Source organism: Carettochelys insculpta, chromosome 1 (assembly GCF_033958435.1).
Source record: "Carettochelys insculpta isolate YL-2023 chromosome 1, ASM3395843v1, whole genome shotgun sequence".
In the NCBI taxonomy this organism is placed as follows: Eukaryota; Metazoa; Chordata; order Testudines; family Carettochelyidae; genus Carettochelys; species Carettochelys insculpta.
Genome location: NC_134137.1, coordinates 223,149,948 through 223,166,256, shown reverse-complemented (window position 1 = coordinate 223,166,256; position 16,309 = coordinate 223,149,948). Strand labels below are relative to the sequence as shown.

Genomic DNA, 16,309 nt, shown 5'->3' with positions numbered 1-16,309 from the left:
ATGAGTAAATGCTAGAGGTCCCATAGGAAGTTGAGAGTGGGGGTGATTTGGTGGTTTTCAGGCAGGACTTTTCACATTAACCCTGCCACCCAGGCCAAAATTCAACCTAATGACAGCCTGTCTCCCTGGAATTTCCTCCGTAATTCCCGATGTCTCCCAGGGTGTCATGTTGGGTGGAGCTTCTTCAGCTGCAGCCAGCACGCTGTCCACAGCAAGGGTCTCCCTACGTGCCCCGGCAGGACAGAAGGCGCTATAGAAATGCAAGACAGTGGTATCATGATCATAATTCTCATTTATTATCATTGTCGTTCAGTTTGAAAAAGGAGCCTGGAGCCATGGGTGACGCTAATTGGCACATTTTGCTTTATTTTTGAAAACAAACGCGGGGTTAATTTTCCGTCGTTTGTTTTTCTTTTTTCTTTTTTTTTCTTTTTTGTTCTCTTTAGTTCATTCTATCACATTGAAAAAGGAAGAAGAGAAAAATGTTTTTTTGTTTTCCATTTTTAACTCACTCGGTAAGTCTGGACTCCTCAGATGAACGGAACATTGCACACACACACTGGGAACAGAGAGGAAGGGAGGGGGTAGAGAGAGAGCGCGCTCGCGGCGGGCAGACAAACACACGCACGCGCCAGATCAAAGAACTCTGATACAGTGCAAGAATTTTCCCAAAATGATTGGATCATCATCATTACCAAACAACTCGCCATAACAACACCAAGAAACAAAGAAATGTTTAAGCCACACTGTTCGACTGGGATTTTTCCTGCTTTTTTTTTTTTTTGCTTTTTTTTTCTTTAAATGTTTGCCACACAGAGAGAAGAAGGGGTCAAGGGTGAGGAAGGAGGGGGCAGACAGGCCAGGCCCACAGGGGCGAGCAGGAGGTGGGAATCAAGATTGGGCACAGGAAGGAGGATACAGGAAAAGGGGAGGGAGGGAGGGAAGGGCAGAGGGGAGTCATTTCTTAATGTTCAGGCATTTTCTTGGTCCGCCTTGTTCTCATCTTCTTTCACCTCTTCCTGCTGGGCACTTTCAGTAGGTTTGGTTTCTTCTGCAGCCTCTAGTGGGGAAAAGAGAGAGGTGAGGGTTAAGTGCCTGTGCTACAGAGTATTTCTCACACGTTGAAGCCAGGCAGGCCGGGTGATTGGGGATAGAAGGGACAAAGGGGGTAGTTGGCCCAGGGCCCAGCAGTTTAAAAGGGCCTGGGGCCCCTGTCGCTGCCGCTGCTACTGCAGGAGTGGCAGTGGCACAAGCCCTAGCCCCATTAAATCACAGTCAGAATGGCTCACAGCACACTTTGGGCAGCTGTGAGAGTTGGCTGCGGAGGGGCTGGCAATGTGCTCTCCGCATGGCATTGAAAGCTGGCTGCCCCATCCCGCCCTTTCTGAGGCTCACCCCTTTTGGGAGTGTGGAGCTAGGCCCTTCCCCTTGCCCAGACGTGTGACCAATTTGTTTAACTCCCTGACTTAAGGTCTTTTTTCCCCAAATTGGCCAAAAACTGACAGTTCTTAGCTGACACCTGCGTAGCCTTAGTGAAATGAATTTGTATTGGCCAGAGCCTTGCAGAGAGGTGTACACGTCACACATCCCAACACCACCACGATAAGCACATCCAGGGCTTGTCTACTCTAGCTCCCTACCTCAAAGGGAGCATGGTAAGTAGGGTGTCCAGAGATTATTGATGAGGTGCTGCAGTGCATATGCAGCACTTCATTAAGCAAATTCCCCTCCCCTCCCCATGGCAACTTCAAAGTGTTAAATTAAACTTCGAAGTGCTGGCTGGCGTCTAGGAGTAAAGGGACTTGGAAGTACCCTGGGCACTCTGAAGTACTGGCGGGTGAGCCGTGGCTACACACAAGCCGGCACTTCGAAGTCTAACGCTTTGAAGTTGCTGTGGTGGGGGGGGTGGAATTTGCTTAATGAAGTGCTGCATATGCACCGCAGCACTTCATTAATAAACTCTCAACACCCTACTTACCATGCTCCCTTCGAAGTAGGGAGCTAGTGTAGACAACCCCCCAGAGATTTAAAAAAACAGTACAGATTTCCATAGCAGGGAGCTAGTTTTCCAGTCCACGCTGTAAGAAATTATAGAAGAGTTAAGAGTCTCTAATTTGTCCTCTAGGACTTCTCCATAAGCCTGAGCTGTGCCATTTCTATGGCTGGAGGCCAGCCTACTCCAAGGCTATTGGACAACTTCCACCAGCCTTCAGTTCCCATAAAATGTTACAGTCAAATGCACTTTAAACAGTGATAGACAAGCAACCTGGGAATGGGGAGGATGCTGTGGTGAGACAAAGGAGAGGGAATTGGAATGTTGTGCGCTGGAATGGAACCTCTTTTGGGTCATCCAGCCCATGGCCCTGAAGTACACGTGTAGCCTTGTAGTTTTGCGGGCAATACCTTGGTATCACAACATACGTTCATTATAACTAATTGAATACATATTGTAGGTCTGAGACAAGCACAAGGCAGCCTTGTTAACTTAGGTCCAGCTCTGTGTGATCTTGGTGTATTCTGTTGTTAAATGGTAATGCACAGTGATGTGAGGAGGAAAGTGTTACATTCCGTTAAAGTAGCTACAAGTGAAAGACTCCAAGTACTCTTCATTCCAGGCAGCAATCACGTAAGTGCAGTGTTCATGTCAGTAAGAGAGAGAGAGAGTGCTTTTAGAGAGAGAGGCGTGCAGACCACTGCATACCCAGATGACCAGAGGAGGGGCTGGAGACCCAGAGGCATTACATAATTATCAGCTCAGCTAAGCCCATTGAAAATGAAGACTGGGCCAGGGCAGATTGATGAACCCTGAAGTCAGTTCCCTATCAAGGGGTGCTTGCCACTGGTAACGACTTCCATTAGAAAACACCACCCAGGAGGCTGTCAGCATACTGATACCCGCTAACTGCAAGAACCATGTTCAGATAAACATATGTTGCAGGAGGCCTGATAGTGATGCTGAGTGACTGATTATGGCCTGAATGGGCAAACTGCATAGACTTGCATGGAGGCAAAATCCTATAAAGGCTGAGGCGTCTTGTAGTATTCTTCAGGTTCCGTCCTGCTACAATGTGGAGCATCAGACCTGATTGATAAGACGCAGCTTGTCCCCCCACGCCCATGCCAGATTTATCTGACCAATAAGTCAGGGAGGGCAACAGACTGGTAATTATAAACGGATGCCTGAATGCATATATGCTACTTCATTATAGTATGAATAAACACGGCGTGTTGCCTTATCCCCCTGAAAAAGATCCCATGTGCTGCTTTTAAGCATAACACAAGGACCTGACTGAAGTGTTGCTAAAGCATCTCTGGCGCATGGACATCTGGGGAATTGCTGGTGCTGTAAAACAGCTTTATGCTTTTGTGGTTTTGCATCAGTAGCATGATGCAAAGCTGCCATAATGCACTGGAGAAGCTGGTCTGCTTGGCACAGTAGTAACTGACCACACAAGATACCATGGCATGCTATTTATAACACGAAAGAGTCTAGGAGGAGCTTGTTTGTCGTAAGGATGGTCCCTCAATGGCTACAGCTACGCTAGCGAGGTTTTTTTTTTTTTTTGACAATACTAGGGTCCGCATGCCAAAATGTGTTTTGGTGACAGCCTTTCGACAAACTCAGCATTTCTGCTGACAATGTTCTGCCTCTCCCAGATGAGGAAGAGTGCCTCTGTTGACAAAAAGCTGCATGGAGGGTGGGGGCTTCTGTCACCCAACAGGGCTTCCACGACACTGGGCAGCCTTGTCTGCTGTGCTTCCTGTTGGTGGTTTTTGTTGAGAGAGCGGCCAGACAGTCCGGCCATTCTGTTGCCAGAGCGGCTCACTCATTTGCTCTGCTTTAGTGTATGGCCATGCTCTGTCGCCAGACATTTTGTCAGAAAACATCTTCTGGCAGAAACATCTGTTGCCAGATGATGCTAGTGTAGCCATAACCCTGTGTCTAGGGCTGGTTATGTTTCTTTAAAGAATTCATGTTGATATAGTGCTGTGTCAGGGTACTGAGTAGAAACCACTGAAAGCCAAGATGCTTGGGTGACCTGTACAAGAAGCATGGAAAGGGGGCTGGCAGGGCACCCTCCCCATACACCAAAGTACTTCAGCACTGAGATGCAGTGGCCATGATGTAAAGGGACAATTGGTCACGTGGCGCCTATTTGGTTCTTGGACTGGCCTAGGGCTACAGCCACATTACAGCATATGATCGACCCATTCAGAGTCAATCTTCCACGGTTTCATTTCACACCTGTGCCAAATGATGATCCCAGGGGTCAGCTTCGACCCCTGTACTCCTCAAGAGCGGCGAGGAATAAGGAAGGTCGAAGGAGGGTGGACCTTCTGCTGTGTAGACAGACGTGGAAGTTGACTGCAGATAAATCCATTTGAGTAATGCAATTGGCATAGGTAAAATTGTGTATTGGTGGTGGACTTTGTCTAATGCAGACATAGCCTAGGCCTCCCTGCCATGCATCAGTAAGGATGCCTGGTGGCGTGTGCATAGTCAGCTACTAGGAATTGGACTGAGCTCACCAACTCAGTTTTGCTACGTTGTTAAGTGCTGTCAGAGGGCAGACGTGCACTTACTACCAACCTTGGCAAACAGCCAAGATGCCCCTAACCTAGATTTTTTTAAACACCTCCCTGCCCCTACATCCCTAAGGATAGTTCTTAAGATGGGTGCAAACCCCCTGTCTCTGGTGCCAGTCCAGTGCTTTTGTTGCACTTGCATTACTTGGGCCTCCAATCTAGATGCCACAAGTTCCTATTGTTTTAGTTGCGGGGGGAAAAAACAAGTCTATAGGTGCATCCGCTTGGCCCAGCAACCCTACTGAAGTCCCTGGTGCTGCAGACTTCCAGCCAACAGCAGCACATACACATTGGCTTTCACCTGCTATTAAGCAACAAGAATCCAACAGCTGTGCAAGGCCTCCCTTGCATTAATTGATACAACTACACCCATCAATGGAGAGTGAAGCAGGCTGTTAACTTTACTGGACCTCATGCAGGGCTGCAGAGCCCACACAGGTCAAGTGCGCTTCCTGGTTTTGCTAAAGTTTCTTGCCGCCAGACCACTTTTACATTGGCTGGGTGCTTCCCCCTTTCCCATGCATCTCTAGTGCCAGCTACTGAGGATTTTAAAATGGAGAAATGGCAGTACAGAGCACAGCCATGATTTGCCCCTGGTCACACCAATGGAAAGGGAAGTAGAACCGATGAGTGCTAACATTAGGGGGTGAGCTTTTGCCACAAGAGTGTCTTTATCTGCTAGTGACACATACTCTAAGGGCTCCTCTGCATGTCCTGTAACAGAGCTGGCTACAGCGTTTCTTACAGGCACGAGCAGGCTGAGTGGGCTAAGTCCAGTTAGTGCTACAGGAGAGGGAGGCAATTCAAACCAACAGAACCACAGCCCCTGGAATGAGTGCATACACCTGGCATAGAAGAACCCTCAGGTGGCATGGAATATGTGTGGTGACTCAATGATACTCCCCTTCACTTGGCCCAGAATCAGACTCATATGCAATAGGTACCCCAGGGACTCTATTGTCAGCCTGGTCTCATGACAAAAGTGACATAAAAGCACAGCTCAGCTGGCCAAGGGAACCAGGCAACAGCACTGACTACATACAAATAAAGGCAAAATCTGCACCATGAAGAGCGTGAACAAGCAAGGTTCAGTCATCTGTCATGCTCTCGCTTGCTTGAATCGGAGCAGGGAGCATCCAGGCAGGTACATGTTCTGACCACATGTGCACAGGCTGCTGCTAGGATGTGTTTTTTGCTTAACAGCTGCAGCAGTCACTCACTGATTCAAGGCCAGTGAAAAATCAGAACCTGCTGGTCAGCAGTGAGTGTCGGGTAGAGGCGGCAGAAGAAGGCTGTCCAAATGTGTGCAGAAACAGAGCCAAAGCAATGGTACACTGCAGCAGAGATGCCAAGAAGGGCTGGTAAAGACCTAAGGCCAAATTCTCAGCTGGAGAATTTGATGTGGAGCCATTGAGTTCACTATCAGTTTATACCAGCTGAGAGGCTGATGCCTAAAAGCATGTAAAAATAGGCTCTCCTTCCACTCCCATCTCTCATGACTGCCAACATCTTCCTGGCTATGTCTTTTCAAGGGATTTTGCCAGTCTACTGCTATATGGCCTAAACAAGGGGCTTCCCTTGTACTTTAGGACCGGGGTGGGGGTGGGGTTTCTCAAACTGGAGGCAATGCCCCCCCCCAGGAGTTCCTGAGGTAATTACATGGGGAGTTGCGAGCCATACCCCAAAAACCCAACTTCAGCACCAGCACTTACAACAGTGTTAAATATTTAAAACTTTATTAGCTGTGTCACAGTCAGAAGGTTCTATAAAAAGAGGGGGAGGGTGTCACCAGTGCAAAAAGTTGAGTCCCACCCTCCTGGGCCTTTCTTGATGTTGGGCCTATTGCTCCACTCTCTTGTGCTGACAGTTACATTGTGCAGCATGGATGTGTTATAATCCCGGACAGTTTTTTTTTTTCCCTTTTAAAGAGATGCTGGTATTCAGCCGGTTCCCCAACTCCTCCCCAGATAATCCCACAGCTGGAGCTGCAGAAGTGCCAGTATTCAGTACCATCACAAAAAAAAAAAGGACTGTTTCTGGATCAGAATTTGCCTAGCAGCTACACAGGCCATGCTATACTCTAGTGATACAAGATGAAAGGCAAGGGAGAAAACTCAGGCTCATACTGCCACAGTTTTCCTTCTCTTAACTCAAAACTGAAATGCACCAGGTGCAGCTCCTCTTGGGGGCCAACTTTCTACTCCTACAGATGCTGCCAACCTCCTCCTGCCACCTTGGCTAAGATTCAGTGAATTGGCATTGTGAGACCTTCTCCCATGACCTTGATGCTGCATTTATTATTATTAGGAATAGATGTTGGTTTATTTGGAAACAGAGCAGCTGAATCTGAGCTACATGGAGCAGGAGAGGCTCAGATAGCTGGCAATGTGGCAGGAGACACTGGCTATGTACAGACAGAACATGGCACCCCAGAAAATAAGAGATGCCCCCCGCTGAGTTTGGCAGAACAGGAGGTGTCAAGCAATTGAGAAAAAACAGGAAGGGAGGCCTACATCCCCATTAACTTCAGCTGGCAGTGGTAAGTGCTCCTCACTCTCTGGACCCGGTTTGCTACCTACTGTCTCAGGGAGTGTAAATCATGGAACTGAATTAGAGAGCCCTGCTGAAATTACCTTGGGGGGAAAATAAACAACCCTCCTGCCTTTCAGTGCTCCATTTATTTCCTGCAAAGGGTGAGAGCTGTGGCTGAGAACCCTATTGGCAAGTTAGTGCCTTGAACATATGCAGTTATGGTTGCTATAAAGCTGAGCTAGGCGAGCAGGCAACTGTTTTGTTGGATGGTGGCATTTCCAGCTGCTTTCGCCTACGTTGTGTTCTAATGGCTGAGCTCGCAGGCCCCGCTCCAATTCCCTCCAATGCCCTACATTAGCGAAATTAGGTTGAGTGGATTTCTGGGTAAAATGCGCACTCTTGGGACCTGCACAGCTCCATTTGACTTGCCAAGATTAATTAAATTGGAGCAGACCTCAGCACATGACCATAGTAGTAGTAACATCCTCTCCACTGATCATTTTTGTGGCTGGTGGCTTTGGTGTTGTTTTCCTTTTCCTTTCTGTTCTCTTACAGCTCTTTAAATTATCACAGTCTCACAGACAATGCCAGAGAAAGAAATTACACAAACACCCTGAGGTCCTTAGAGCTGATTGAGGGATTCTGTTTTGGTTGCTTTTCAGAATTACTGCTTACCTTCCTCATTCAGAAACTGTCTCACCTACATTGTATTTTAGAGAGAGAGAAAGAGAGAGAGAGAGAGAGTGTGAGTGAGTGTGTGTGTGTGTGTGTGAGAGAGAGAGAGAGAGTGTGAGTGTGTGTGTGTGTGAGAGAGAGAGAGTGTGAGTGAGTGTGTGTGTGTGTGTGAGAGAGAGAGAGTGTGAGTGAGTGAGTGTGTGTGTGTGTGTGTGTGTGAGAGAGAGAGAGAGAGCATGCGCACGCGCATCTGGCTGTCCATCCATGAGCCCATTTTCTCCAGAACTCCTAAACAGTACGAGCTAGGGCCACCACATCTGGCATGCAGAGGCCCACCATATAAAAAAGAGGAGACCCCTGAGAAGGTGTGTATTTGTATCAGTATGTACCCACTCAGGTTGCATTATTGTGTTATAATATATATAGTATGATAATATAACCTGAGTGAGTAGATACTGGAACAGACACACTCCCTCTCAGAGACGCCCTCGTTTTTGAGAGGTCAAATATGGTAACCCCTAGGCATGCAGCCTTCTCGTACCATCACTGACAGCAAGATAAGGGTTTGGTTGTTTGGTTGATCTAGGATAATGAGATGTGCCTGGAATTCAACTGTTTCTCAACAAACAGAAAGGGAAGGATCTGATAACAGAGACAGCTATACTCCGGAATGACCATGGGGTGTGGGTGGGTGGTGAGGGTAGCAGCTGCCAGCTGACCGATGCAGCCCCTGCCACCCTGGGGTCCCACTCCCAGACACCTCCCAACCTCTGCCCTGACTTTTGCACCTGCTGCCCTCAAGCCCCTCCTCACCTCCAACCCTGATTCCTGCATCCACACAACCCAACCTGTCCCAGCCCCCCGCCCTGAACCCTCCCACATCTCCAAGCCCCTGCACTGACCCATACATCCCTCACATCACCTGCCCTGAGCCTTCAACATCTCCAAGCCTCAGCCCCCTGCCCTGAAGGACCTGAGCAACACTGGGTAAATCTAGTTCCTTAGCTAACAGTATTCCACACCCAAGCAGCATGCATTCAGCCTGACTTCTGCTCTGGCCCCAGTCTCAGGTCTGCTTAGTGGTCGACTTGCCCCCCCACTCCTCCCCAGAGTCCTGCAATGAGTGCTGCTTGCACAACACTGAGGCTCAAGCCATGCAGGGTCATACTGTGATGCTACTGGCAGCCATGTTTTGCCCCAAAGCAGCACTACTGAGTGACATCTTTCAGAATTTTGGGAGCTCTGAACTAGTGATGGGTCCAAATCAAAACTCAGGACTTCACCCATCCCAAGTGGTGATGAGTTTGGCTCCACCATTGAACTTCTCAGCTGTGGCTCCATCTACCAAATGCCTCACTCCAGACAGCCCATACAAAAGCTGGTCTAATGCTGAGACTGTTAAAATGGCACCCATTTCAGATGTAGAGCCACCAGCGATAACATTCTCCTGCCACATCCTTTTCTAAAATGTACCCTTGTTCCTGTCCTCCTCCAATGGGATGCATCCTAAATCATGTAGAGAGTTGAACGTCATGGGAACCACTGTCTCTTGGAAGGGCCAGTCTGTTTCACCAAGTGGCCTTTACAAGTCTGTTGACCACTGGGACGAGGGACCACAGAACCTAGCATAGGTTTCTCCTCCATGGGGCACATCTGCTAGTCTTCACAATCATCTGATGCGTGTCTCCCTTCTGACAGTCAGGTCGGTTGCAGGCCCAGAGACCCTTCTCTGGTAGAACAATAAAACAGTTCCTTTGGTGGCGTGTGTGTTCGTTGTAGAGAGGGATGCTCTCCTACACACAGAGGTACATAAGTATAACAGTTGACCATGTACAAAAACTGTTGCTTTTCTTGTAACATCACACGATTGAGGGTAAAGTTGTGTGGGGCCGGTAGCGTGGCACAGGGCCCTCGGCAGTTCCAGCTTGACTCGGTCTCCCCTTGGCAGTAGCGCGAGCTCACCTCCACCCAAGGACTGTGACGACAGCATAGAATCAGTGAGCGCAGCAGCCTCGTGTCTCAGTCCCCTGGGCACACACCATTGTGCCCTGATCGCCCAGAAGACACCAGAGAGAAGTGACAGGTTTGGTGTGGGGCTGGGAGGGTGGCAAGGGGAGGAGAGGACATTGCAGCGCTGTGAATTGACTCCTGGATGCTTTCCCAGGTAAGGAGGTATGGAGCGTGCTGGGGGAGGGAGTCCCATGGAAGGGATGGTGGGAGGAAGAGGTACGGTCCTCAACAACTGGTCATATATCCCTATACATTATTTCATTTTGGGTCTCCCACGCCTGAGTTTTCACCCCTGCATTAGCGGAGACCCTGAGCTGGGCAGGCAGATGAAAGGGACGATGCAGACCAGCTAGGCTGCAGCCTCTCATTTTCTGGCTATGCTAAACCCTCAGAGGGCTGTCAGAGCTGCCTCGGTTACCCCAGTTGCCTTCTAGCTGCCTCAAGCCGAAGAGAAGGCGAGCGCCCTGCACACACGCACTGCCAGCAGCCCCTGGAGAGGGAATTCCATTCCACTGTTGGGCATTCACGTGTGTACTACAAGGAAAGCAAAAGCAAGGAAGGGCGTGCAGGGGGGAGGGATGGAGCCGGGTTGAAAGGAGCGAGCACTGCAGCTCGATTGCAAGGCATTGCTCACAGTGTCTAGACACCAGCTGCCTGGTTGCCATGGAAACCCTCCAACTTTGGCTGATGGGCATCTCTCCAGAGAGCTCGGGGGAGTGGAAGAGGAGGGATGAAAGGGAGAGCTGCACGCTGCGAGCCTGTGGCATTAACCCTGCTACAACTGCATTTCCCCGGAAAGGAAAGAACTGACTCCCCTAATTTCCTCCACACCATCACCCCGCCAATCGCACTGGACAAGGCCCTCTACAGTTCCAGCTTGGCTCGGAGTCCCCTTGGCAGTAGTGAGAGCTCACCTCCACCCAAGGACCCTGCTGAAAGCATAGAGCCAGTGAGCTCAGCAGCCTTGTGTCTCAATCCCCTGGGCACACACCATTGTGCCCTGATCGCCTCTTTTGACACTGTGCCCAAAACCTGAGGGGACTGGCCTGCTCTTTGCTGTCAGAATCTTAGCCGGGCCTTGGCAAACCAATATGCTCTGCATTGAAACAGGTACTCTAGCCAAGCCATTCAAACCGCGAGCAAGCAGGGATACAGAGCCTGTTACTGCATTATGGCCTCTTCCTCAGTTGGAGTAGCAGCAAAGATCAGAAAGGAGGTTTGTTTCAGGGGTGCTTTGCCTTATACTCGGATGGGTAGGTCTGGTGGCTTATTGTCTCGGAAGGCAGTAGGGGGAGCATCCATCACATGAGGCACTGCATTGAGGGACAGAACCCTTGCACAGCTGCAGAGTGAGACACCGGCATCTGGCTGCAACACTGCTGCTTTCAGGGCCTTTACACTGCGGCAGGGTTTTGTCCACAGAGCATGGCCAAAGCCGCAGGGCCTTAGGATTCGAGTATGGTTAGCATCCCACATAGAGCTGGCACAAAGGTAGTAATCCGCCTCACTAAGGCAATCTGATGGGGCAGGGCGTGGGAGGTTCATAGAGCTTCATTCACGAGAACCAAAAGTACACATACATAAGCCGGCAAGGGCTGCAGATGTCCAGGGATGGTTATTAGCTCAGTTTACTGTGTTATAGAACAGGTTCCCTCACCTCCGGCGCACACAGAGCCACATAGCCATGCTGAATGACCATGCTGTAGTATATATCTGTGGCCTTGCATTTAAAGGCCTTTGATCTCTTTTTGGAAAGTGACTAGTGCTTGGGCAGCCCTGAAAAGGACACTATCCGCGGAAACAATGCAGCACGGAGAACAGCTGGTGAGCTTCCCCATGCTGTTCCAAAGCTCAGTGCTGTGTCCCCAGTTTTCCTCTGCTTCATTCAGAGCTCTGGGACAACGCAGTTCTCAAAGGAGCAGAGCCATAGAGGAAGCTCATAGTTTGGAATTCAAGCTGATGCAGATGCAGCTTGATCAATTGATTGCTTTGAAATTTAGGTTCAAAGCCTTAAAATTACTTTGGAACACGAACAGTAACAGAGAGATAGCCGTGCTAGTCTATATACTACGAAAACAAAAAAGCAGTCCAGTAGCACTTTAAGGACTAACAAAATAATTTATTAGGTGATGAGCTTTTGTGGGACAGACCCACTTCTTCAGAGTCTGTTCTGGTCTGGCTATGGTCTGAAGAAGTGGGTCTGTCCCACAAAACCTCATCACCTAATAAATTATTTTGCTAGTCCTTAAAGTGCTACTGGACTGTTTCTTTTTTTTTTTTTGGGGGGTGGGGTGGGGAACATGACTGAGCCCTGGCATGCTGTGCTCACGGAGCCCAGAACCATGGAGAAGAAAGTATCAGAGAGATAGCCGAGTTAGTCTGCATCTTCAAAAACAGCAAGTCATCCTGTGGCACCTTATAGACTAACATGTTTTCGAGCATAAGGTTTCATGGGCAAAGCTTGCGTCTCATGAAGCAGGTCTTTGCCCACGAAAGCTTATGCTCCAAAATATCTGTTAGTCTATGAGGTGCCACAGGACTTCTTGTTGTTTATGGAGAAGAAAGGCAGCTACATTCTGAACCAACTGGTGCCAACACAACATCTTCACGTTCAGTTACACATACCCAGTAAATACAATGACTTAAAGAAATACAACCTAGAGGGAACAAATTAGTACAGGTCCCTGTACAAATGAAGGGCCAAAGTTTCCTAGCTAGCTGTCAGAGGGACAAGGCATTTTTAGATACTGAGGCCACCTGGTCATCCAACTTAATGAGGAATCAAACAGGACCCTAAGGTGTCATATCACTTGGATGAGTAGAGACAATACACCATCAGCAAAAAGTAGAGATAAAGGTAGAGACAATATTCGCTCTTCCAGTTAGAATCCTGTCAATCTTGACTGGGTTCAGCTCATTCCCTGGGGACATTCCAGCAGCATCAGTAGTGCATGAGGTGTAAAGCTTAAGGTCATTGGCACACTTTGGGGCATGGAGCCCACAGCCTCCCACCCTCTCTCCCAGTGTTCTCATGCAGGTTGCGCAAACTTGCTAATGGTCCACGTTTTCAGAATGAGTACCAGGCCAGAGGGCTAGAGCCATGGGTAATTCACAGCTTATTTTATAATCTCTTTCCCTTCCCTAAGACCTTGCTAGATACCCTGCAAGCCATAAAAAAACTTTGCAGTGTGAACAGTTTGAATACACAGGTTTTGATTCGCAGTCAGCTGTGAAGCACGACGTTTGACAGCTGCTTGGACACTTCTGTTGGCACACACGTTGCGCAAGATATATCCACCCCATACAGCAGTGCCCCTCTGCAACATAGCTGTACCCTCTGTCTGGAGACCCTTCAATCTCTAGAAGATGCTCTGGAAGACGTGTGTGGGAACTTGTGTCATGGCACATCAGTGTGTGACGTGTCCCGTTTTCTTCAGTCATCTGTGGCCAACTGTGCATTAAGGAAGAAAATACAATAAAGAAATTGGAGAAGCCTTGATGAAGTACCGAAAGGCCCAGAAAAGACCACAAGCATTCAGGCAATTACAAGGAGGTCTTTCTTAGCCAACAAGCTTGTGAGACAAAGGGTCCAGCAATTTTAGGGGCACTATTTTGGAAAATGGATCAGAACTAGTGATGAAAGCTGCATAGATAGGTGGGGTCCTCAGATGCCTGTTGCTGCAGTTCCTGGGCAAGGCCTGTGGTACTGAGATGGTTGTGCAAAGCTGAAGGTGGCTATGGGCCAAAAACAGAGCAAAGAGCAGGGTGACCATATCTCCCTACCCCCAAATACGGGACAGGGAGACATGGGGGGGAGGGGTGGCTGTCTGATCAGCCTGAGTAGCAGATGCGGGGAGCAGGCAGGGGGCTGCTGTGCAGGGTGGCCAGAGCACAACAGGGAAGGGGCCGTGAGCAGCTGCTCCCTGGGGGCCAGGAAAAGCTGAGGGATCCCAGACAGGTGAGGGGCACTCATTGTGTACTCCAGGGGCTGGATCCGATGGGGCGCCTGGAGCATACGGATGGGGCAGGGGTGTGTCACTGTTCCTGGGAAGCTCACAGCAGTACTGCCCTGCCCAGGAGAAGCGGTCCCACGTCGGGGTGCAAGCGGAGGGGAGGGGCTGCTGGTACCCTCGTAGACCCACCGGAGCTCAGAGGAGAGCCCCGTGCCCTGCCCCAACCTCATCAGCCCAGCCTGGAACTCTGCCGGTTTTGCCTACGCTGTACCACTGCACAGCCTGCAGGCTTTGGGGTCCAGGCGCCCCTGCTGGCCTCCAGGAGCCTGGCAGCTCATTGGGGCACTGCGCCCAGTATAGAGCTGACTGCTGCTCACGTGTGGGCAGGCCAGGCTGGGCCGGGCCAGGCATGTCACGCTCCGCAGCTGCCCCTATAGGAAAGGCCCTGGCCCCAGCAGGGCACACTTGCAGGGCCCTGGGTGCCCTGGCTTCGGGGACACCCAGGCAGCACTTGGCCCTAGCTCTGCATCGGACTGGGAACTGGACTTCCCAAGCCTTGAGCAGCTTGTGGGGCTGCTGGGCATCGCAGACCTGCATAAAGTAGCTAGTGCACCCTGTCCCTGCAGGCCGGTGCTCTGGAATGCCTGGGACCCTCTGCCTCCCCTGCCAGAACAGCCATGCAGGACTCCCGGCTTCCCCACACCTTGGGGAGCTGGGAAGGAGGAGGCAGCCAGTTCTCCTGCCCCCGCGACCCAACATACCTCTGCCTCTGCAGGGCCCCTGTTGGCTCCCTCTGGTGTGGCCAGAGAGCACATGAGAATGTACTCTCCAGCCATCAGCTGTGCCTGTGTGCCAGCAGGGCACTGAATATGCGGCTATTAGCCCCTTTGGTAAAATAAGTTGGGATACCTTTTTGGCACCCAAAATAGGGGCCTGTCTCACCAAAAACAGGATGGATGGTCACCGTAGCCAAGGCTGACTTTAAAAAGTGATGGCAGCAAACGTGAGAGCATTGCTACCCTCACAGATGACTTAGGGTAAAAGGGTTAAGACTATGAGGCAAATGCACAGAATTATAGCATCTATATTCTCTCATTGGGTGAATTCAGTGTTATATACAACTTCCTCCTTGTCAAATGGTAGGCAAGGTTTTATTTCCACAACAAAGGGTGAAGGCCTGGTGCACGCTCCTCTCCCCAGCTGGACATGGAGACAATGGGTGCTCCCTCTTTGCAGCAAAATGCCACAGGAATTCTTTCCAGTGCCTTCTGAATTGATGACCTCCGCCCCAATGCACTGGCACATCACTCCCCCTTCATCTCCAAGTGACACAAAAACAAATTGCTTCAGCCACACTACACAAGCCCACACCCACTTCCCCTCCCCTAGGCTAATGGCTGCATACCATTTAGCTTCGCCTCACTACCCACTGTCCATTAATATACACTCTACAAGGCTGATAAATTGGGCATTCATGAAACTGCAAGCCTTCCAAGAAGCCAGATTGCCATGGAAACCATGAGTAGCCGCCTACCTAGATATTCTCTAGGAATTAGATCTTCTCAGGGGGGAGGTTAGATAAGATGATCTCTGAAGTGACTTCGGGACTTTGACTCTATGAATCTGGGAATCTCAGCCTGAGATTTAAGGATCCAAAGGCCAGGGTCATTATAAAAGAGAACGGGCTATAAAATATCTCTTCTTTTCCCCCTTTTATTTATTTCAAGCAGCTTGTTTTAGGGTTTTTTTGTTTGGCTGGGTGGTTGGTCTTTCTTTCCCCCCGCCCCAAGTCCATCTATTTACACAAATATTCCCTCTATTTTCAAAATATGAGTTACTGGGTCTTTCTGAGCCTCATCTACCAGTACCTATCTAGCCAACAAATGACTTCACTCCAGAGTTCTGCATCAAGGATATTAATTATAGTTTACATGCACCCAGTATTCATCCACTCACAAAAGGCTAAAATGCTTTGCAACTATAGACTAACACAGCCCATGACATGTAACAACCTCTGGTGTGGGGCTAGGGCCTGATTCTGTTTCCACTGAAGTCAATGGAAGTGTTGTGATTGACTTAAGTGGAAGGAGAATAAGGCTGTATACTACATACCAGCCAGGATATAATGAAAAATGGCTCCCTGCCAGAGCCTAGGGCAAAGCCCCACCTGCAGAAAAGCACTATGGCACCTTTAACATTCATGCAAAATAGACAGGATTTCATATGTAAAGTCTTGTCTCAAAAACTCATCATGAGTAATACATGGGCCTCCCTCGCAGCAATCCTCAAGAGTAGGCAAAGGTGGCTAGAAACACCTTTATGCCTCTCCACTCCTGAACCGGCATTGAGGTTGAGTTAAAACTGGCTGGTTGGCTGATTTAAGGTTTCAGGGATGTTCCAGCAGAGTTAAGGGGCTTTAGCGGGCGTGGGTAATCTAACCATGTATTTCTTTTGCTCTACGCAACACAAAGGAAAAAAAAAAGAATCTACTCACAGCATTGCTGGTTAGAAACTTGCTGCCTTATCTGGGAACATCTCAACAGGGTGTGGTG

At 49.5% G+C, this 16,309-nt stretch overlaps 1 protein-coding gene across 1 annotated transcript in view; it reads right to left on the bottom strand.

Annotated features, from left to right (window-relative positions):
• Window positions 1–318: 318 nt before the first annotated feature.
• The window catches only part of GAP43 (growth associated protein 43), a 77,771-nt gene continuing 61,780 nt past the window's right edge, over window positions 319–16,309 (bottom strand). Inside the window, exon 3 of the mRNA XM_074983561.1 lies at window positions 319–1,060. Coding sequence (XP_074839662.1) covers window positions 972–1,060 — 89 coding nt within the window. The 3' untranslated portion in view covers window positions 319–971. The remainder of the gene's footprint in view (window positions 1,061–16,309) is intronic.